Here is a 22156-nt window from a genome sequence, read left to right as displayed (position 1 = left end):
AGCCGCTTAGCAATGTAGAGACAGACCCTGATTAACTCTCAGTTGCTGCTTCTCATTTTTTAAACTAGAATAATAAGTCCACCATGGAGGAGCTGCACTCCCTTATTACACTCTGATGATCAGAGTGTAATAAGGGAGTGCAGCTCAGGAGCAGCACTGAATGTACTGCACACCAACATTATGGCTGGTTTAGAGAAACTGAAGCTGGATCTTAACATAGTTAATCAAATGCCTAGACCATTTAGTGGTATATGTATCCAAGACAGTGACTGAACTATCCCACAATGTACTAACATTGGACCTGCACTTGCAGAGTTATTTGTCACGTGTCACTTGCCACATGAACTATGCAGAGATGCTAATATGTAATGTCTGGCCATCACTCCAGCCAGATAGGTCTGTGAATTGCATGTGCTATTGGTCAGCATACAGCGTCTGCGTTGGGGACTTCGAACATGTCACTGTGTGGCTAAACCCAACATTCCTGCAAAAGGTATTGACACAGTGGTATATTAATAAACCTATAACCCTAAAAAAACCTATCTTCTCATGCAGCTGAGAATCAGCCCAGTGAAGTCATTACACATGCAAAGGTTAAAAGCCAAAGCTGAATATCATTCAAAGTGAAGAACACAAAATATTCAACACGATCACTAGATGAGAACAAACAGGTTTGTAAATCCCCCATGTTTTCTTGGTAAAATAAAAAAGGTACTCATTTTGCAATTTATCTACACAAAAAAAGAATTCCAAGAATTTAGAGAAGTCAAGAGGAATGGGCAAAAGCTGCCAGAGCAATCTTAGTATCACAAAAGCTGGGAGATGCAAAAAATGACAGCATTTTACTTTTTACTAATATCTTAAACCATTTTTTTACTTATAATAATGAAAAATCATCTGTGAACTCAACTTAGAGTAAATGTCTTGTTGGTTGTTTGAAATTTCTTTGTCTTTATTTTTTTCCTAAGGGTATGTAAAATCAACTTTGTAATCAACTGTTGCAGGTGCCATTGTTTGGACAGGAAACAAGGGCCATGCAACATATTATATGGCCAAAAGTTTGTGGACACCTGAGCATCACACCCATATGTGGTTCCTCCCCAAACTGGTGCCACAAATTTGGAAGCACGCAATTGTATAGAATGTCTTTGTTGGCTGTAATATTACAATTTCCCTTCGCTGGAACTGAGGGGCACAAACCTGTTCCAGCATGACAATGCCCCTGTGCACATTGTCATCATCACACGAAGACGTGTTTTGCCAAGGTTGGAGTGGTAGAACTCGAGCGGCCTGTACAGAGCCCTGACCTCAACCCCACTGAGCACCTTTGGGATGAACTGGAACTGTGACTGTCCCCAGACCTCCTCATCCAACATCAGTACCTGACCTCACTAATTCTCTTGTGGCTCAATGGGCAAATCCCCACAGCCACGCTCCAAAATGTAGTGGAAAGTCTTCCCAGAGGAGTGGAGGATAACAGCAAATTGGGACTAAATCTGGAATGGGATGTTCAACAAGCACATGCTGTATGAATGTGATGGTCAGGTGTCCACAAACGTTTGGCCATATAGTATACAAAGAATGGTGACCTTTGCAGCATATAAAATGGATATTACGCTTGAGCTGTGGGTCACACCACCACATCTACAAACTGCTAACTGATCTGCTCCCAAAGGAATGGTTGCACGTAACTTGATTGTGTAACATGAAAAATAAATGACAAAACAATCAATAGTGATATTTCCCATCATGTTCTGCTTCCTGAAGGAATTCACAAGGAACTATAATCTTAATTTGCTCTTAATTATTTCTCGCTTTTGTTTAATGCTTTTGTTGATTAAAACCTAAGGAAATATTTACTTAAATAGCTCTACAGCTATGTTGTATATACTGTACATGACACAGTCATGTTCTATTGTGTAATATCTTTTTTTTTAAATGACAATTTAAGACACATACAAATGAATAATGCTAAAATACACCATGATTTTCATTTATTTTGATCACCGGATTTGTAGTGATAGCTTTTTAAGAGTTGTAATGATAATCTTGCAGTCCTAACACAATAGAGTTATTGCAATGACTATTCAAGACAACCAGAGCAAACAAGCATATTGACTTCAATGGAATTCTAAAATTCTAATATCCAAGATGTCCTTTTTCCAAATATAACTACCAGAATGGTGCATAGTAAAATATGGCATTTACAATTGGGTAAATTAGTCCAATCTGAAGGCCAGAACCTAGGACACTTCCCCCAGAGGTCAGCTTATTTCCATACTGGTCCAGCAGCTGTAGAGCAGCACCATTTGTCCATCCAAACCCCAGCTGCAAAAGCAAGTACAAACATGGCTCAGGTAGAACTATTCAAGATCTACTGTGTAAGAAAAAAAAAGTGAATTGGAAGTTTGACAGCATTGTTCTAGATGCACATTCAGTGCTCTGGTGACTAGTATAACAATCTAAATTCTAATTTTTATTTAAATGTTTTTTAATAATATATAATAATAAAATAATAATTATATAATAAAATATATTTATTTCTTGACCATCTTGCCTTCAGTGACCTGGATTTAAACAAAATCTTGCTTATCATTAATATTAGTGTAATGTAATAATGTAATATTGGTTTATTACGTTGTTAAAGCGATTCAACATCAGTTTGTTTCATCAGTCTGAAAAGCACACTTCAAATAATTCCTTAATGGATTACATTATCACTACTGTGGAAAGAGAAGCAGAATTTGTACACATAAACCGGATTACAGCATCAGTACCTGAACTTCATATTCACCACCTCCTCCGGGTTTGCCATCTCCACTGACATCATACTGCAACAGATGTGTATATACATATGAGCTCATGTTGCAGACTTTCAGCTTTAAGTTGAGGATATTTATGTCCAATGTGTAGCAATGACAGCACTTTTTATATGTGATCCACCCTTTTTTTAAGGCACAAACTAATGTAATCATAAATTAAATTGTCTTTTTTACTACTTGGTTGCAAATCCTGTCTGAAGTCTGGAACCCATAGACATCACCAGATGCTGGGACTCTTCCCTGGAGATGCTCTGCCAGATCTTTACTACAGCTGTCTTCAGTTCATGCTTGTTCTTGGGCTATTTTGTCTTCAGCAATAGAAATGCATGCTCACTTTGATGTAGGTCAGGTTGACTTGGCCATTGCAGAACATTCCACTTCTTTGCCTTGGGTTGCTTTCAAGTATGCTGCAGGTCATTGTCCAGCTCCACTGTGAAGCACCATCAAGTGAGTTTTGAAGCATTTGGTTGAATCTGAGCAGTTAACACAGCCCTATACACTTTCATCCTGCTGCTTTTGTCAGCAGTAAATTAATCAATGGATCATGAGCATTTGCCCATAGGATGGTTTTCCCAAACTGTACAGGCTTTTTAAAAATTTTTTAGATTTTTTTTTTTTTTTTTTGCAATCTCTTCCTGTTTTTGAGGCTTACCTATGGTTTACATGCTGTGGTAAACCCTCTGCATTCACTCTGGTGGATTATTCTCTTTATTGTTGACTTTGACACAGATACGCCTACCCCCTGGAGGGTGTTCTTGATCTGCCCAACTGTTGTGAATTGGTTTTTCTTCGCCAGGGAAAGAATTCTTTTGTCATCCACCTCAGTTGTTTTCTGTGGTGTTCTGGGCTTTTTAGTGTTTCTGAGCTCACCAGTGCATTCTTTCTTCTTAAATATGCACTAAATAGTTTTAACTTAATAGATTTAACTGCACCTAATGTTTTGCTATTTCTCTGAGGGGTTTGTTTTGATTTTTCATCCCATTGATGGCTTCCTTCACTGACAGTGACAGCTCTTTAGACTTTATTGACAGTAATAGATTCCAAATGCAAATGCCACTCTTGAAATCAACTCTAGACCTTTTAACTGCTTACCGGTCAGCAAAATAATGAGGTAATAACACACCTGGCCATAGAACAGCAGAGCAGCAAATTGTCCTTTAAAAAGGGGACATATAAAAAAGTGCTGTAATTCCGACACTGTCCACCCAATTTGGATGTACATATCCCAAAATTAAAGCCAAAAGGTTAAATTTTCACTCCAATAGACTGTAATCAATGACAGTGTAATCTGTGTATTCATATCACTGAAATATTTATAGGGAAAAACAACAGGAAATCCACCTTTTCAAACATGGCATCATATTTAACATAAGCCAGCCAATTTGTATGAATCCACTGTTGAGCCAAATCAGAGGCAAGATCTTTGGCATCTGTCGAGTCAAGCTGTGACAGACCTGAGAAAGACAATAGAACATGGAGATTTTTAATATCGAGTTACATACCTAATGTCCTAAAAGCTAATTCTCAAACATGCTTGAATTTTTTTCAACCAAGCCTGGGGCTACATGCATATAGTCATTCTGACTGTATGGCCTACTACATCCTGGTCAACTATTGTATTCGCATTCATCTATTGCACTATTAAATAATTAGCTGCACCACACATCCCTACTGTCCTGTAAGTTATTTGTTTCTTTTTTATCCCTTTCAAGGTAGTGAAAAGATATTCCTGAATTGAACTGAACATGTTTGGAGATTTGGAATGAATAAATATTCAGGAATGTATAGTAATATAAAATGAAACCGCAAGCGCCAACCTGCAGGGTCCAAGCACTGTTTGCAAATAGTGGCCCCAGTGGCCAGTTGTCACCAAATTACATAAAACACATATGTCTGATGTTAGCTCAATGTTGTTGTTCTTTCAGCTGCTCCCAGTAGGGGTCGCCACAGTGGATCATTGGTCTGCATGCTTGATTTGACACAGGTTTTACACCAGATGCCCTTCCTGATGCAACCCTCCCTTTATCCGGGCTTGGTTAAAGTAAATTTGAGTGGGTAAGGCTAAATAGTCCAAAAGGCAAATTTTTAATGGCTTGTACCACCAATAAACTTCCATAAACTGCTCTGACTCAAAGACTTTTATTTTATTGAGGTCAATATTTTGGCTTACAATTCTCCCTCTCTTTCTGTGTGTTCATCTTCCTTTTCTCTTTTGCTTCTCCTCACCGATTACTGAAAAAGCATATGTCAAAATGCCATGTACCCCTTAAAATAGGGGAAACACAGGTGTCTGTACAAGTATATATATATATATATATATATGGTCTGGCCTTTTGGTTAATTCTCAGGCTCTTCTCATAAGAGCATCAAAAGGCTTTTTCCAAAATCAGGTCAACAAAATTAGTAGTGTCTGCTTTTTTGTGCTAAAAAGCAGGTAAGCTGCTAACTAGCTAGCTAAATTTCACTGAAAATGTAGTAGCAGCTAACTAGATAAAAAGAAATTCTGAAACGAATGCAAACCATCAAACAGAACTTTAGACTTACAGCTGATTTGCAATGATAAAATAACAAGCTATAAAAGAGTTTGTGTTTTAGGCTACTGATTGACTGCTGCAGCTCTGCGCACTCTGTGAGTCTGACTTGTGCTGATATGTTTACGGTTGAGACGTCAGTCTTGTTCATTACTGTTTCAGTGACTGGCAGTTTGTTATGGCAGTTTGGTTCAGCACCTTTGAGAGGTCTCTGAATCATCACACGGAGAAGCCTTGTGTCTAGGCAGGACAAGCGAAGAGTCCAATAAACGTTAAGATAATTTTTCAATGCAAAATCAATATTTAGTCTTGAAGTCTAAAAATCACCTGTGATGTACTCTGCAGAAGTTATAGTCTGGTAACATAGTGTCTTAAGCACAAAACATAATGGGCACTTAAGTCTTGTGGGTAACCATAGTGTGCCCTCCTCAGCTGCTCTGAGGTCAGCTGAGAACCATCATTACTGCTGTCTTGGAATGCACGTTTTTTTTTCCACATAGTAGGCTACATCTGACATTGTGTTACCAGTACATCATTGTTTCCATATTGAATTTACTTATAGCCTTGCGTGTACTGTTTGGATTATGGGCATACACTGCATAATATAAAAAAATATTGTATTTTATGCATGTGACAGCATAAAAAATTGCGCTTTGTGCTTGCATCAGTTGTACAGCTGGTATAAAAGGCCAAATTAACATGGAAGCATATTGGGCGATGTGCCGCTGCGCAACACCTAGGGTTAAACACCAGATTTTACACATCTGGTGTAAAATGTTCAACATTTTACTACCATTACAGTGGTAGTACCATTTTTTTAATTACCATCCCCCTGGGAATACCATAATGTTCATCCTTTTTCTGCTTTTCCCACCTGGTTTTTCTTTTGTTTTATTTTATCCCTCTGCCTCTGCAGCTGTCGACTTTGGTGTCAACAGCATCCTCATGTAGAAAATCTTTAGCCTGTTTTCTTCTTTGACACACTAACAAGTCCATTTACAACTGATGGCCGAGAATTCACTCATTCTTTCATTCATCTTCAGTAACCGCTCAAGATCACTGTGAATCTGGAGTCTATCCTGATACACTTGCCGAAGGCAGGAGAATTCACCCTGGATAGAATGGCATGCACACCCACATTCACACTTACAGGCAATTTAGTGTAGCCAAGCCACCTATCTGCATGTTTTTGAAAGCGGGAGGAGAGCAGAGAACCTGGAGGAAACCAACACAAAACACTGGGAGAACATGTGAAGCTCCACAGTGACGGTAACCTGAGCTCAGGATCAAACTGCTGACCCTAGAGCTGTGAGGAGGCAACAATACCCACCTAAAATTATGCATTAATATTTGCATTAATTTTCAATTAAGATTATTGTTTTCAGAGAAATGCTTCATAATTCTGTCCTTAGTCAGCACCACATAGACATTTACATTTCCCACTACAAGCCAAATGCCACAGCCACAGCGCACATTCTCATACATAATCACAAGCTCAGTGTGAACTTGCACCTTGTCACTCCTCTAGGCACAACCACACACCTGCACGTCTCTCTCTCTCTCTCTCTCTCTCTCTCTCTCTCTCTCTCTCTCTCTCTCTCACACACACACACACACACACACACACTAGGGGTGTAATACCATTATCTGTATTACATTTTATTCTGATTTAAACTGGAGGTGGGTACAGTCAATATTGGATGTTTTTTGTTAACCCTAACACTATGCACTGGAAACAGTCTTTTTTTTTAATTCACAAATTACAACAACAAATAGCAATTTGCAGCAATTTGCAGAACATAACTTTATTCAACTCCTGAACTAGACGTACTTTGAAACATTCTGGAAGGTTTCTAATGTGACTGCATAAGCAAGCTAACAATGTTTCAAAGCAAAATAATTCCCAAATCAAGAAACTGATATATGGCTATACTTGACAACAGCCATCTAATAATATTTTATCAGATTTACTTTAGTTTTGGGGTGTGTCACATTGCAGAAAGTTTAGAAAGGTTTGCTGGACATGCTATCAGAATCTATTAATTCTGTTCATTTTTTGCATATAAAATTATATTACCGATGTGGGTGGGCTGCGCCTGAGTCACTCAGCGCCCTCAAATGTTCAGAAACGGCCCTGACTTAGTCTGAAGCTTTCTGGGGGAAAAAAAAGAATACTCTGCTTTGTTCGTATTTGCATTCCTATTCATTTAGGATGCATTATCTCTTCAATCAGTCAGTATTTTTCCTCAGTTAAAGCTGCAGTATGCAAGATTTTGGAATTTCGCCCCCTCTAGTAGTAAAATGCAATTGCAAGCTTCACAAAAAAGAACATTTTCCTTATCCACCATACAGATTTATCTGACAACCGGCATGTAACTGGCTGAACTGTTACTTTGGGTTTTTTTTGGGTTTACTGTGTAAACCTATTAAAACTGACTCTCTCTTACTGTTATGATTGTAATAATTAGATTTTAAATAATAAATTTTTTTGAATAGCAAAAACATTTATAACATTGATTACTAATTATAAATTATCAATGTTCATAATTAATGAGACCATGGTTAATTAATTAATGTGAACAATTAACTGATTAAGTCTATTTAAGCAGATCTGATCCTTTATATTTTCCTACCCTCTATGAGCATGTGCTGGAGTGGAGGCCAGGCATTAGGCATGTCCCATTGCTGGCCACTCTGACTCAGAGAGGTGGGAACACCATTGGGGTAGTCCAGCGCACCACTCCCCTATACAGAGAGAGGTACAAACAGACAGATCCAATAAATTAAAAACATCCAGTTGACTTACTGCATTACAGATTCATAAGCTCATCTAACATCATTCACAAACCTCACAGATTCAGGACAAGAATACACATAGCAATACACACAGTCAGAATTATCTTATACATCATATTTGATACATAATACAGTGTAACCCGAATGCAAGCTTATAAAATTAAACTACACAATACTAAAACAAAATTTCTTCTCAGGGTGGTACGGTGGTGCAGGGGGTAGCATTGCCACCTCACAGCCTCCAGGGTCCTGTGTGTCAACTCGGGTTGCTGTCTGTGTGGAGTGTCATATATTCTCCCCGTGTTTCCTCCAGGTTTTCCGATTTCCTCCAATTGTCCAAAAATATGCAGGAAAGTGGATTGGCTATGTCAGATTGCCCCTAGGTGTGAAGGAGTGTGTGAATGTGTGTGTGCAGGTTCCGAATACACCGTGACCCTGCTCAGGACAAAGCAGTTACTGAAGATGAATGAATGAAAATTTCCTTTTGTAGTGTTGTGAATATACAGATATATATTTTTTATCCAAATTACATACCATTTTTCTATGACTTTCAAATGCGCATTACAAATACATTTGGACTTAAAAGGAGATTGATAGTGTGGCAGATTACAAGAGCACTGACTGTGCTGTTGTGACTGACAGAACACTAAAAAAATCACTCTGACAAAGTGCGCAATCAAATTTTCACCAGCAGGTTACAGCAGATACATACCTGGATATTTAAAGAGAAAAGAACATGCCAAAAATGCAGACAAAAAACAACTAAGACAAAACTAAGTCCCCTCCAAAAGTATTGGAATGGCAATTCTTTTTTTTTTGCTATGCACTGAAGACATTTGAGTTTGAGATCAAAAGATGAATATGAGACAATAGGTCAGGATTTCCACTTTATTTCCTGATATTTACATCTAGATGTGTTAAACAACTTAGAACATGGCACCTTTTGTTTGAACTAACCCATTTTTCAAGTGATCAAAAATATTAGAACATGTGACTGACAGGTGTTTCTTGCTGTCCAGGTTTGCCCTGTTAGATTTTTTTAAACCAGGGGTCTTCAGTCTTATCCACAAAGGGCCGACGTGGCTGCAGGCTTTCATTCCAGCCAGGAAGGAGCCACACCTGATTGTTTAATCAGTTCATCTTGGTATCCAGTCAACTATCAAGTGTGCCTCCAATTTGGCTGGAATAAAAGCTTGCAGCCATACCGGCCCTCTGCGGATAAGATTGAAAACAATGACCCAAAACACACTGCCAACACAACAAAGGACTTCATCAGGGGGAAAAAGTGGAAGGTTTTAGACTGGCCAAGTCAATCACCAGACCTTAACCCAATTGAGCATGCATTTCACCTCCTAAGGACCAGACTGAATGAAGAAATGAAGAAACCCCCCAAAACAAACAACAAATAACAACTGAAAGAAGTTTAAAAAAAAAAAAGAACCTGGAAAAGCATCAAAAAAGAAGAATGCAACAGTTTGGTGATGTCAGTGGGTCGCCTGCTTGATGCAGGTAATGCAAGGGACATGCTTTTTATTTGAATATACCAAATATTAATTATTTACTATAATTTACTATAAGATTATCTGTTCCAATACTTTTGTTCTCCTGAAAATATCGTGGCTGCCACCAAAGGTGCCATGTTCTAAGTTTAACACATCTGAATGTAAACATCAGGAAATGAAAGCTGAAATTCTGATCTATCGTCTCATATTTGGCTTTTGAACTCAAACCCAAATGTCTTCAGTGTATAGCAAAAACAAAAGAATTGGCCTTGCTGTTCCAATACTTTTGGATTGGACTGTATTTATCTGTATTTTTATCTTGTTTTGCCACAATTTTCCTTAATTGTTTTGACAAGATTGTATATTTATCAATCTCACAAGCGAAAAAAATATCTGTAAACTGAGACAAATAATGAAAGGTAAAGAAAGAAAGAAAAAATTTAGTATGAAGAGGGAGAATAAATAAGGGAGAACATAAGGAAAACATGAGAGATTTTTTTTTTCCAAAACTGAGTGACAGAGAGGGAAAAGGAGAGGGAAATAATGCTGTGTAAAGTGTGCCATCAGCTGGTGAGTGATTTGTATTGCACTGTGACACCAGCGCAGTTTCCCAACCCTGGTACTCTTCTGCACATTTTAGTGTTTTCACTGAATCAACTAATCAGCTCAGCCCTTCCTAAATTGAACTGGGTGTGTTGGGAGAAGGGAAAGCACTAAAATGTGCAGGACAGGAGGTAGTCCAGGACCAGGATTGAGAACCTGTACACTAGTGTATATCACCTCGTTTACACATTCATAACTGTAAGTGAACACCATTATAAACACATACTAATTCACACTTGAGCATCAAAACCTGCGTATTTATTCTCAGCACAATCAAGCTAGGAAAGAAGCTAATTAGAGTGGCATTTAAAAAAACACCACTTCTTTTGCAAGGAACACACCGTACATAAATTGGAGCGATATTAAAATACAAAATATTCTTATATTAATAATTCAGTGGCGGTCTTTCTTTTGAATTTGACAACACAACAGCATACATTTCTTTTGATTTTTAAAACTATTTGAAGAATATCCCTTAACACTGAACTATATATGCGGAATTTATTTTTTCATATCTTCTGTCTCTTGAAATACAGTGCAGGACAAATCTCAAGGCATGCTCAGAAGCAAGTCCAGCCAGTCTGCATTAATGGTGTTAAAACAACAGCAGGACGGACTAGGACAAAAACTCAGGCCAGGAGTCTCACAACCACCCAGGCCATCCCATACACCCAAAACCAATTTTGAAACCACTTACCACTTACTGTATTGTACACACACCAAACAATTTACTAGGAGCCCCTGTACACCTGCTCATTCATGCAAATATCTCATCAGTCATTCATGAGGCAGCAGCTCAGTGCATAAAATCATGGAGGCACGGGTCAAGAGCTTCAGTTAATTTTCACATCAAACATCAGGATGGGGAAAGACTGTGATCTCCGTGACTTTGACCATGGTTGTCAGTGCCAGACAGAGTAATTTGAGTACTTCAGAAACTGCTGATCTCCCTGGATTTTCAAACACAACAGTCCCTATAGTTTAAACAGAATGGTGTGAAAAAAACAAACAAAAAAAAAACTTCCAACTTCCAGCAGTTCTGTGAGTGGAAACATCTTATTGTTACAAAGGGTCTGAGAAAAATGGCCAGACTGTTCTGAGCTGATAGGAAGGCTACAGTAACTCAAATAACTACTCATTATAACATCTGTGAGCAAAAAATCATGAAGAAGAATGGACAGTTTTACCCATTTTTAAAATGGAGTTTCTAATCATTTGGTTGGTGATTGGTGTATTGCAAAAGAAATGCGTGAGTTGCGTTACTTTGAACAAAACAAATGTTGATAAAGTCATACCTTTGTTCCTTTTTTGTGCCTTTCTAATAGAAACAGCTATTCTATACCTTTAAATTAATCTCAGCTCCCTTCTTCTATCTAAACTATACCAAGAGAAGGGGAAAAAAAGGTTTTCAGTATTACAAATGGGTGGGTTATATTGAAAGTGATTGTCTAAATGACCCACTTACATGTAGCTACAATAGTAAATCAAATCATGCCATTTCTTTAGTGCATGATCATTATCTTAGTGTTGAAAGTTTTGGATTTCCGCTGCACCTCTAATTTCACTGCCTGTTCTTAGCTGATCATGAATTATAGGCCTACTTTCTGTCATGGCTAGCCAAATTCTAACTAGCTAACTAGTCACTGTCAATGTTTACATTAACTTATAGCAGCTAGATAGATAGCCTGAGGCTATATGGGGACGTGACAGCAGTTACTGTTTATGCAAGGATTTATTTTTATAATGAGGTTTCTTATAGACAATCTTTAAAATATTCACAGACTTTCAGAAAGAATTGTAACAAAAATTTGTTCAGCTGTATAACCTAATAAATTCAATTATGCAGCCAGCTGCAGTTTCACTTGCTAGATAGTGATACTGCATTTATGCACTTGCAGATCAGACTGACCTTCATGTGAAGTTACCTTAAAAATGTCTGTTATTTTTTCTGCATTTTGCAGCACCCTCTTGGACGGCTTTTCTTGTTCATGACCTTTCCATCTCAGCTCCAAGTGACCACTTCTTGTCCATCGTTCAGTGTATCTAGATTGCTTTCTGTTTCACGTTGCTTTTATTTACAGAAGCTGGACAGAGATGAGGTGAGTGATGACCAATAGCGTTGCGAGACTATAGCAGGTTCGTGATTTAATAACCAATCATGATTGACTTAATCAACCAAAATTTCTCGGAAGGGCGAGGTTTGCCAGCCCCAGCCACTTGGCAGCAAAGAAAAAAAAAACAAAAGCATGTAGTCGCAAAAAAGGCCTGGCCACTGGGATTTCTTAAGAATCTCCAGATGACTATTCAGGGCCTGTACAAAGGGAAATTCTATAGCACACTCTCCATGGGTATTCCAGAAAGTGGGTTTAACTACTAACCCCAGTCTATTAACTTGGTGTTTGGAAAAACTCATTTTCCTTTCCAGAGCCCAAGATCAGAGTCAGTTACTATGGCAAGTTACACTGTGAAGCTATCCTGGTCTACTACACCAGGTTTTAAGCCTCAGAAATCAGCTCAACTTGCACTTAGATACTGCTGAGCCACACAAAATATGCTTTGTGGTTTGTCCACATTTTCTTCTTCTTAAAAATAAGTTCCATAAAATTGCAGGTTTGATAATTAAGTTTAAAAAATGTATGGCAATGATTCAATCGTTCAAGTTACAACAGTATCATTTCTATTTGGATCAACTGTATCGAAAGGACATTATGTGAATGATAAATCTTTTCACAGCATAAGGTGTTGTAATATAATATTGGCCACAAAGCTTCATTTTACAGTGGGATGCCATTCAGTAGGCAAATCTTCTCTACTTTATTAAAAGGACTGGGTGACAATAAATGTGTGAGCTCACCTATATCATTACTAACGCTGAAAGCAAATATCCAAGCTCAATCCATGACTGTAGATTTGACTCAAGGAAAAACATGTACAAAGTCTAGTTTAACTTAATTGTATATATAAAATAAACTTTTTTATTTCCATATGTGCACAGTATAGTACATTTTAAGACCTTCAAATTGTGAGCTCTATCTGCCCCCTCCCTTGACGTTGGACCTGCCCCATACTGCAGGACTAGAGTCAGGGTTGAGATGCTTCTGTGCATCCTCAGTGCCTGTAGAGGGCTCAGGGTAACTCTAAAGAGAATGTGATGTTATTGCAGCATGTGTAGTCCTATACATCATTAACACAATGAGACGAGAGAGACACTCAGCCATATCATACCATGAATCAACTTACTCAGAGTTGATTAACCTCGATCATGGAAATTTGAATCTGCTGTTCTGGAATGGATAACTCTGGATAAGTCAGGTTCACTCAACTTAGAGTTAAAGTTAAAGCTGAATCAAAGACACCTAATTCAAATGACAGTAAATTACCACTATTAGATCTGTTAAATTCAAAACTGCAGTTTTCAGAGGCCTTATAGTAACACGATTTTCCCAATTTTCATCAAGACTGTAATGCCTAGCTGAGATTTCATGCATATAAAGTGAAAATGTAACTTTCAATATTGATGATAAGTTACGTAATAGTGACTCAGAGGCAATACCTATGCGTATGTACTGTAAATCACATAACATCTGAAATGTCATTTTACACAATCTATTTGAACATTAAATGAATCATACAATTCAAAAGATTATACAGATTTGCAACTGAAAAATTAGCATACTTGCATTTAAAATGACATGCTCTGAAATTACTACTATAGAAAAAAAAAAGAGTCTTCAAAAAAACATCACTTACTCTGAGATACTGTAGTGCCTGCTGTCCCATCTCAGGCTGAGAATAACACCGTGCCCAGAGAGGACTTAGGTTAGTTGGATAGAAGGCTGAATTCCTGGTCCCACTCAACAAGTTATAATCAAACCACGCTCCTTTCTCTGCATCCCATAGAACACTCTCTATAGCCTTCAGCCTCAAAGAGACTGCACTGTCATATACACGTGCCCTTTCCTCATCACCTGTGGGCAGAGGACAAAGGCATACAAAAACTCGCCCAATATATCAATACTGGTACATTACAAACAAACCAAGATCAAATGGTAGTATGGTGAAAAGGTGAAAATGTATACAGTAATTTTGTAATTAAAGAACTAGGCCTCAGCTCCTATTCATGAATATTGCTTGTACAAAATGTGTAATAGATTGTTGAAATTAATAGTATTTTATACAACAGTTAGTTCTGGTCCAATAATTTGATTGGATGAGTGGTATTCCAAGAGTACATATAATTAGTATAACCACAATGGGACATTTCACTATGTCTATCACTCCACTTGTCTGTGTGATATATTGTGAGTGCAATATTGCTGAATCGAGACATTAAATTGTGCTCCAAGTTTTGAGAAAAAATGCCAGACCCTGGACTGTATAAAGATTTGCTAATGCTTGCCGATGTCTCCTTGCTCACCCAGAATTCTGTGGAAGGTGGCCAGGACACGCTCATTGCGACAAATGAGAGCGTTGAGGTCGACAGGCACGATGGAGCTGGTCCTCGTGTCCCCGAATGAGCCATTGTTTTGGCCCAAGTTGTTAATGTACCAGCGCGAGGAAAAATCCCAACCAGACTCGGCTCCTGCTTTCAGTTCTGTCCACAGCTTCTCCTGAGCCTCTGAGAAAGAAACATCATCAGTCAAGCATAAGTCAGGGTCTTTGTAAAAGCATTCAAAAAGATATATTTAATTATAATTGTGTTATCCTATTATTTTCAGATGTTCTCGTACAAAACAACAAATTATTCTATTATTCTAGCTTACGGCATAAGCAGTAAGTGCTGGATATTGGAAGGTGTACCTGCAGGTAAGCCCTCTGCCAGCTCTGCATCATGTGTATAAGATTCTGGCCTGTAGGGGAAGAACAGTGTATTACCTGCTATCTTAGAATATTAGCAGTTTACTTTGTGAAGTTTCTTTTAAATTACACAGCCTCATTAGCTCCTACCTGGGCTGACCGACTTGTACATAATAACGATTCATGACATGCTTGACGCTATTCACTTCCACGACAATGGAGCGGTTCCCCATCCAAAAACTGTACTCATTTTCCAACAACGGTAAAGCCTTTCTGTAAACATCACCAAGACAATGAGGGTTATAACACTGTCTAAAACTAGGAATTACCAGTAGGAGCAATTAGGACTATTACCTGAGAAATTCTACGTCTTTAGTGGCCTCATAGTAACTCTCCACCATTAGTGGTAGGAAGGGTGGCTGGCTGCGTCGCTCATAGTAAATTCTCCCTCCATTTGGTACAAAACCATACCTGCATGATTAGGATAGTGTTATATATTAATGTGATTCAGTAAATGCCTGGTTTACACTGTCAGTTAAACCCGTCTATTAAATTCGTCCTATGTGTGTGGGGTTGTGTATTTGGGAGTAAAACAGTAAATCTGATGAAAAGAGGTTCACCTGTCCACCATGTGTAGGAAGTTTTGGATCATTCCTTTGGCTGTTTCCATCATTTCAGATAATATGAGACCATTTAGCACCCAATATGAGTCCCTGTTGGGTAAATAAATAAAATAGGATCACTAAGGGTGTTCATGTGCGAGCATGTATGTGTATTCATGCTTGCCTCACCAGTAGTAAAACTCAGTGAAGCGTCCGCCTGGTACAATGCCTGGATATGGACAGTATATCATAGAATACATTTGAGGATTGTCTCTCACATCATTACTGATCTGCGCATAGAGAGTGAGAGAGAAGAGAAACTGAGATCCACCAAGTAAAATTCTGATCATGCAGATATTCTGTCTTAATAGGACAGACCTTTCGGCCAAGTGATTTCCACAAACCGTGCAACTCCTCAGCCCAGCTGCGAAGTTTTGCGTCAGATATCTTGGACAGCAATTTTGGTCTGCCAATCAAATATAAACCATAGCATTCTTCCTTTCTGGCAGTAAGATACATACTTTTAAATTTCCATTGCACTTCAAACTGAGGTCTTACTTGTCATGCCAGTCTGGAGGACTCCACGGTTCAAACTCTTTCCCACTATTCGCAAAGTACGTATTCACAAACTCTTGTAGAGCTGAATGAGGAACAGTCCCATTTGAAAACTTTTGTGTTAGGTTGGAGAAGGCATCTAAAACAATATCTACATGGAGTGAAAATCAACAGTGAGATAAGCAGACAATGAGGAAATATCAAAGGCAAAACACCAAAGCAATGCAGTGCTCTCACCAGGTGCTGCAGTCAATTTCATATCCACAAAGGCCTTGTTGTCATCAAACAGTTTGGCCATCTGTACCTGTCTTAACAGCTCTCCTGTGCAGTAGATCTCACTAGCAGAATCACATGTATAAACAGATCTCATATATACAGTATGTCTGTATACACACACCTATTCAAGGTTGGGATCATAAAACATATCAATGGCTTTTTCTCAGTTAGTGCTGTCAACTTGGTGATTTTTAAAAGCCACTACACATACTTTGTTCATATTCACATCAACCATCAGAATGAAGAAAAAGTGTGATCACTGTGACTTTAACCGTGGCATGGTTGCCAGTGCCAGGTGGGCTGGTTTGAGTATTTCAGAAAATCCTGATCTTCTGGGAATTTCACACACAGTAGTCTCTAGAGTTTACACAGAATGGTAGGAAAAGCAAAAAACCTTGAGTGAGCAACCGTTTTGTGGGTGGATGTGCCTTGTTGATAAGAGAGGTCGGAGAAAAATGGCCAGATTGGTTTGAGCTGCCAGGAAGGATATAATATCTCAAATATTCACTCTTTACAATTGTGTTGAGCAGAAAAGCATCTCAGGATTCACAAAACAGCCAACATTGAAGTGGATGGGTTACAACAGCAGATGACCACATCGGGTTCCATTCATGTCAGCCAAGAATCATGGGCATGGGCTCACCCAAACTGGACAGGGGAAAAAAATCACCTGGTCTTTTTCCAGTCTTCAAATGTCCAGTTTCAGTGAGTCTGTGCCCATGATAGCCTCAGCTTCTTGTTCTTGGTTGACAGGAGTGGAACCTGATGTGGTCTTCTGCTGTAGCTCATCCAACTCAAGGTTTGATGTGTTGTGCTTTCTGAGATGCTTTTCTGCACACCACGGCTGTACAAAGTGCTTATGTGAATTACAGTAGACTTCTTGTCAGCTCAGAACAGTCTGGACATTCTTCTCTGATATCTCTCATCAACAAGGTGTTTCAGACTGCAGACCCTCCTCACACATGATGTTTTTTGTTTTTTTGCACAATTCTGTGTAAACACTAGAGACTGTTGTATGTGAAAATTCCAGTTTCTAAAATACTCACACCAGGGCATCTGGCACCAACAACCATGCCACGGTTAATATTATAGAGATCACACTTTTTCCCCATTCTGATGTTTGATGAGAACATTAACTGAAGCTCCTGACCTGTATCTCCAGAGTGTATATATATATATGTATATACACACCCCCACACACATGCTCACTGAACACTTTATTGTTTTATTATTTACAATAATAAACTTTACAACTTTATTTACTGGGCCTCCCTTTGCTCTCAAAATTCTTCGTGGCAGCGATTCCACAAGATGTTGGAAACATTCCTTTGAGATTCTGGTGCAAATAGACATGACTGCATCACACAATTCCTGCAGAATTTTCAGATGCACTTTCATGCTGCTAATCTCCTGTTCTACCACATCCCCAAGGTGTTCTATTGAATTCAGATCTGGTGACTGGGAAGGCCACTGAAGAACTCATTCTCATGTTCATGAAATCAGATTGAGATGACTTTTGCTTTGTGACATGGTGCATTATCATGCTGAAAGATGGGTAAATTGTGGCCATGAAGGGATGCACATGGTCAACAACAATACTCAAATAGGCTGTGGCATTGAAGTGATGATTGCTATTAACAGGCCCAAAGTGTGTCAAGAATACATCCTCCACACCATGACACCGTCTCCACCAGCCTGGACTGTTGACACGAGGCAGGTTGGGTCCATGGAATCATGCTGTTGGCACCAAATTCTGACCCTACTATCTCTGTGTGCCTCAGCAGAAATCATGATTCATCAAACCAGGCTACATTTTTCAAGTCTTCAACTCCCTAGTTTTGGTGAGTCTGTGCCCACTGCAGCCTCATCTTTCTGTTCTTGGCTGACAGAAGTGGAACCCAATGTGCTCTTCTTCTGTTGTTACCCCATCTGCCTCAAGTTCTACATGTTGTGCATTCTGAGATGCTTTTCTGCTCACCACAATGGTACAGAGTGATTATCTGAGTTACTGTAGCCTTTCTGTCAGCTTGAAACAGTCTGGCCGTTCTTCTGTTAACTGCCGCTCACTGGATGTTTTTCTTTCCAACACCATTCGGAATAAACTCTAGAGACTGTTGTTTGTGAAATTCCAGCAGTTACAGAAATGCTCAAACCAGCCCGTCTGGCACCAACAATCATGCAACAGTCAAAATCAACGAGGTCACATTTTTTCCCCATTCTGATGGTTGATGTGAACATTACCCGAAGCTGCTGGCCCGTATCTGCATGACTTTATGCTTTCATGCATTGCACTGCTGCCGCATGATTGGCTTATTAGATAATGGCATGAATGAGTACGTGTACAGGTGTTCCTAATAAAGTGTTCAGTGAGTATATCATACACAGACACACACACACTAATGGCCAAAAGTTTGTGGACAGCTGACCATCACACCCATATGTTTAGTCCCCCTTTGCTGTTTAGTTCCCACTCTTCTGATAAGTTTTTCAGCAGATTTTGGAATGTGGCTGTTGCGATTTGTGCTCATGTGTAAGATGTACAAAGACATCCTATACAAGTGTATGGTTTCCACACACAAACTTTTGGCTGTATATATAATTTTTATTTTTGATTTGTTTTTGTTTTGGATTTTGCCCCAGCACTTTTTAAATCTTAGAAATGCCCCTGGTTTGCATGGGTAAGTATTATATATTCCTTGCTCAATACAGGCAGAACTTAACTTGTCTTTAAACATGAAAAAGATGCCTTTGTCAGTTTGTTAACCCAAAGATAACCTTAAAATTAACTCGCTAATCAAAAAGAAACCTGTGCTGTATAGCAATTTAACAAAAACGCTAGGCAGTCAAACCTAGGTATGTTTTAAGCAAACTGGTGCTGAAAGGAATGTCTAGATGTCTAAAGGAATATACTAAAAAAGCATTATATATATTATATTATATTATATAGTGGTAAAAAGTTCCACATTCTGCAGCCATAGTGCCTTCAGGCAAGAAAAAACTCACCTGTCACAAGGTGGAGGAAGAGCAGCTCCATGACATAAAAAAAGAAAGGTGATCCCCCCAGATAGCCAGAACATTCTATTAAACTATGAATTCTTCAGCCAGAAACAATCTTTCAAGTGTGTCTGCTGTGCAACTCCATGGAGTAGCAAAGGCCAGCTTATCTAAAATTATCTATGACTCACAGGACAGGTTATAAATTCAAGTACTACACCCTCAAGTGTTTTTTTTCCTTTGCTCATACCAGAATGAAGTTTACCCTATTAAAACTAATGCAAAAAATATTGTATGTCCATCATGTTTTTACAGTTATGTATGCTTAATATTTTTCCCTACTTTCATGTGGATCTTGAAAGAAAATACAGAAGATATCAGGAAAATATGTAATATTTATTATAATCACTCAAACTTTATTATTAAAATTAAATTGTAAAAATAAGTAGAAAGAGTGCAGAGCAGCAGGGGTAGATTTGAGTTCAAGTCTGACCTAAGGAAACATTTGATATCTCTTTGTTACCTGCATATTTGTTGTTGTCCAATTTTTGCAATAACACAAAAAAGCTCTTTCATAGAGAGTATTATATAAAATAGAAAATGACAGGATATAGATAAAGACAGATATTTTTTAGCTTGGAAATAAAAAAAGATCTTTATATAGTCAGTGTACATGTTCATATTTAAAAATAAACTGGATTTAAAATAGAAGCACATGGATTGCACACAGCAAACACGGACATGGGGTTCTTATGGTGGATTTTTCTCTTATGAACTCTTTTTCTCTCCAACTTTTTATATCAAATTCCTGGGCTGATTCTTCCTGTCTGCCCCTGAGAAGGGATCCACTGGAGGGATGACAGAATTGCATTACTGTTGGCACTGTATCTACATTACAGAAAAAAATGTATTTTAAGCAAGTAATATATCTTCAATATAGGCATATTTAACTAATAGTTCTCTTTATTAGATTGTTTTTAAACAGATATAAGATTATTAAACCTATTTCTAGATATTTTTTTACTCATTTCAAGCTTAAAATTGTCTTATTCTATTGACAGTAATTTTTCTTCTTTGAAACCTTTATTTCTAGAAAAAAGCTAAATTATCTCCCAGTAGAATATGAAAATTTTAAGCTTGAAAATAGTAACTATGTCTAGAAATAGGCTTAATGGTCTTGCATTTGATATATAGTAATCTCATAATGAGAAATAGTAGATAAATTTTCCTATATTCAAGATATCTTCTCTTGCTAAGATTTTTATTTTTTTTTTTTTTTGCAGTTTAAAACTAGTCAATATTGTTTCAGGACTGAAACAATGCAAATAAGAATATTTCAGGAAGCCTAAAAATCACATGCGAAAAAGGAACAATTGGTGTGGGCCCCTGTATCTTCATGTACTTCCATTCACTTCCATGTACGAATCATTCTAACTTCCATTCAGAAAGTTTTCCCCTTGGTATTAGCTTCTCTAATGCTTCCCTACCCACATTTCTCATGTTATGTGAGGGTTCTGTCAACTACCAAGATTTTAGGGCACAGCGTATTTGGTCTCAAACCAGTTTAATGGAAAAAGTAATAAATAACAGTAACTCCAGGTTATTTAGTGTATGACTGGCAATATAATTTATGATTTTACTGTTTTATTAGTGGGAAAAGGTCAGGTCTGTGGAATGCTGAAGTGTACTGTGCTCTTACAATAATATATGCTTATACACTCACTGACTTTATTAGTAACACCTGTGTACCTGCTTATTCATGCAATTATCTGGCAATCATGTGGCAGCAGCACAGTGTATAAAGTCAGGCAGGTATAGGATGAAAGAGTCATTTAATGTTCACATCAAACATCAAAATGGGGAAAAAATGTGATCACGGCATGTTTATTGATGTGTTTCAGAAACTGCTGATATCCTGGGACTTTCACACACAACAGTCTCAAGAGTTTATTATACAGAATGGTGCGAAAAAAAAAAAAAAACATCCAGGGAACAGTAGTTCCACAGGCAGAAACACCTTGTTGATGAGCGAGATCAAAGTCAGTCTAGTTCGAGCTGGCAGGTCTATGGTACGCTGAACATTAAGAATCTGAGGATACAGTGGGCACAGGTTCACCGACACTGGACTGGTGAAAAACATTGCCTGATGGCACTGTACATGTAACTTAGCAGACACTGGTTTGACAACTGTATTATCACATTTTTCTTCTTCTACATGTTCAGGTCCTGTATCCATTCACTTATAAACTGCACTTAAGCCTCGAGTGACTTTAATTTTTTTTAATGCTTAAAAGAATAGTCACTCAAGCCACATACCAAAAATGACAAGATGTCTGAAAATGTAAAAGGAGGTAGCATATCCAGAGCATTACTCCACTCTACGAGTGTGAATGGATCCACACTAATTTTATCTGTATGCTGTTTGCTTGGCATTCCTCCGAGCTTTTTCATGATTCTTCCCCTTCTCCTTTGATTTGTGTGTAAGCATGACCTGAAAACCACAGTAAATCAGAAATCTCTTCAAGCTCATGCAGTGAGTGTGAACCCATTTAAAACATGTAAGCAAAGAATTAGTCTGCCCAGAACAGCAGAACAATCCCATAATGCAGTGTGATGTAATGTCAAAGCCCAAACTTAATAGTAGCTAGACAGCTAGCTAGGATAATGCATTTTGCTGT

The 22156-nt window shown here is 38.2% G+C and overlaps 1 protein-coding gene across 2 annotated transcripts; it reads right to left on the bottom strand.

The window, feature by feature from the left end:
- Window positions 1-1966: 1966 nt before the first annotated feature.
- Window positions 1967-19657, bottom strand: treh (trehalase (brush-border membrane glycoprotein)). 2 transcript variants are annotated; one of them, XM_026914098.3, is made up of 15 exons: window positions 19488-19655; window positions 16446-16546; window positions 16212-16359; window positions 16032-16119; window positions 15843-15943; window positions 15672-15764; window positions 15406-15522; window positions 15202-15324; window positions 15055-15104; window positions 14672-14872; window positions 14005-14222; window positions 7987-8098; window positions 4164-4276; window positions 2778-2831; window positions 1967-2328 (listed from the first exon to the last, which is right to left on the bottom strand). In XM_026914098.3, exons 1-15 carry the CDS (start codon window positions 19559-19561, stop codon window positions 2173-2175), a joined length of 1749 nt encoding a protein of 582 aa, XP_026769899.3. In that variant the 5' UTR covers window positions 19562-19655; the 3' UTR covers window positions 1967-2172. The 2 variants fall into 2 exon arrangements, with proteins under 2 accessions (XP_026769899.3, XP_026769901.3); XM_026914100.3 differs by lacking the exon at window positions 7987-8098 and having other exon boundaries at window positions 19488-19657.
- Window positions 19658-22156: the final 2499 nt, after the last annotated feature.

The sequence above is a fragment of the Pangasianodon hypophthalmus genome, chromosome 6, assembly GCF_027358585.1.
Source record: "Pangasianodon hypophthalmus isolate fPanHyp1 chromosome 6, fPanHyp1.pri, whole genome shotgun sequence".
NCBI lineage: Eukaryota > Metazoa > Chordata > Actinopteri > Siluriformes > Pangasiidae > Pangasianodon > Pangasianodon hypophthalmus.
This window is presented reverse-complemented; position numbering and strand designations above follow the sequence as displayed.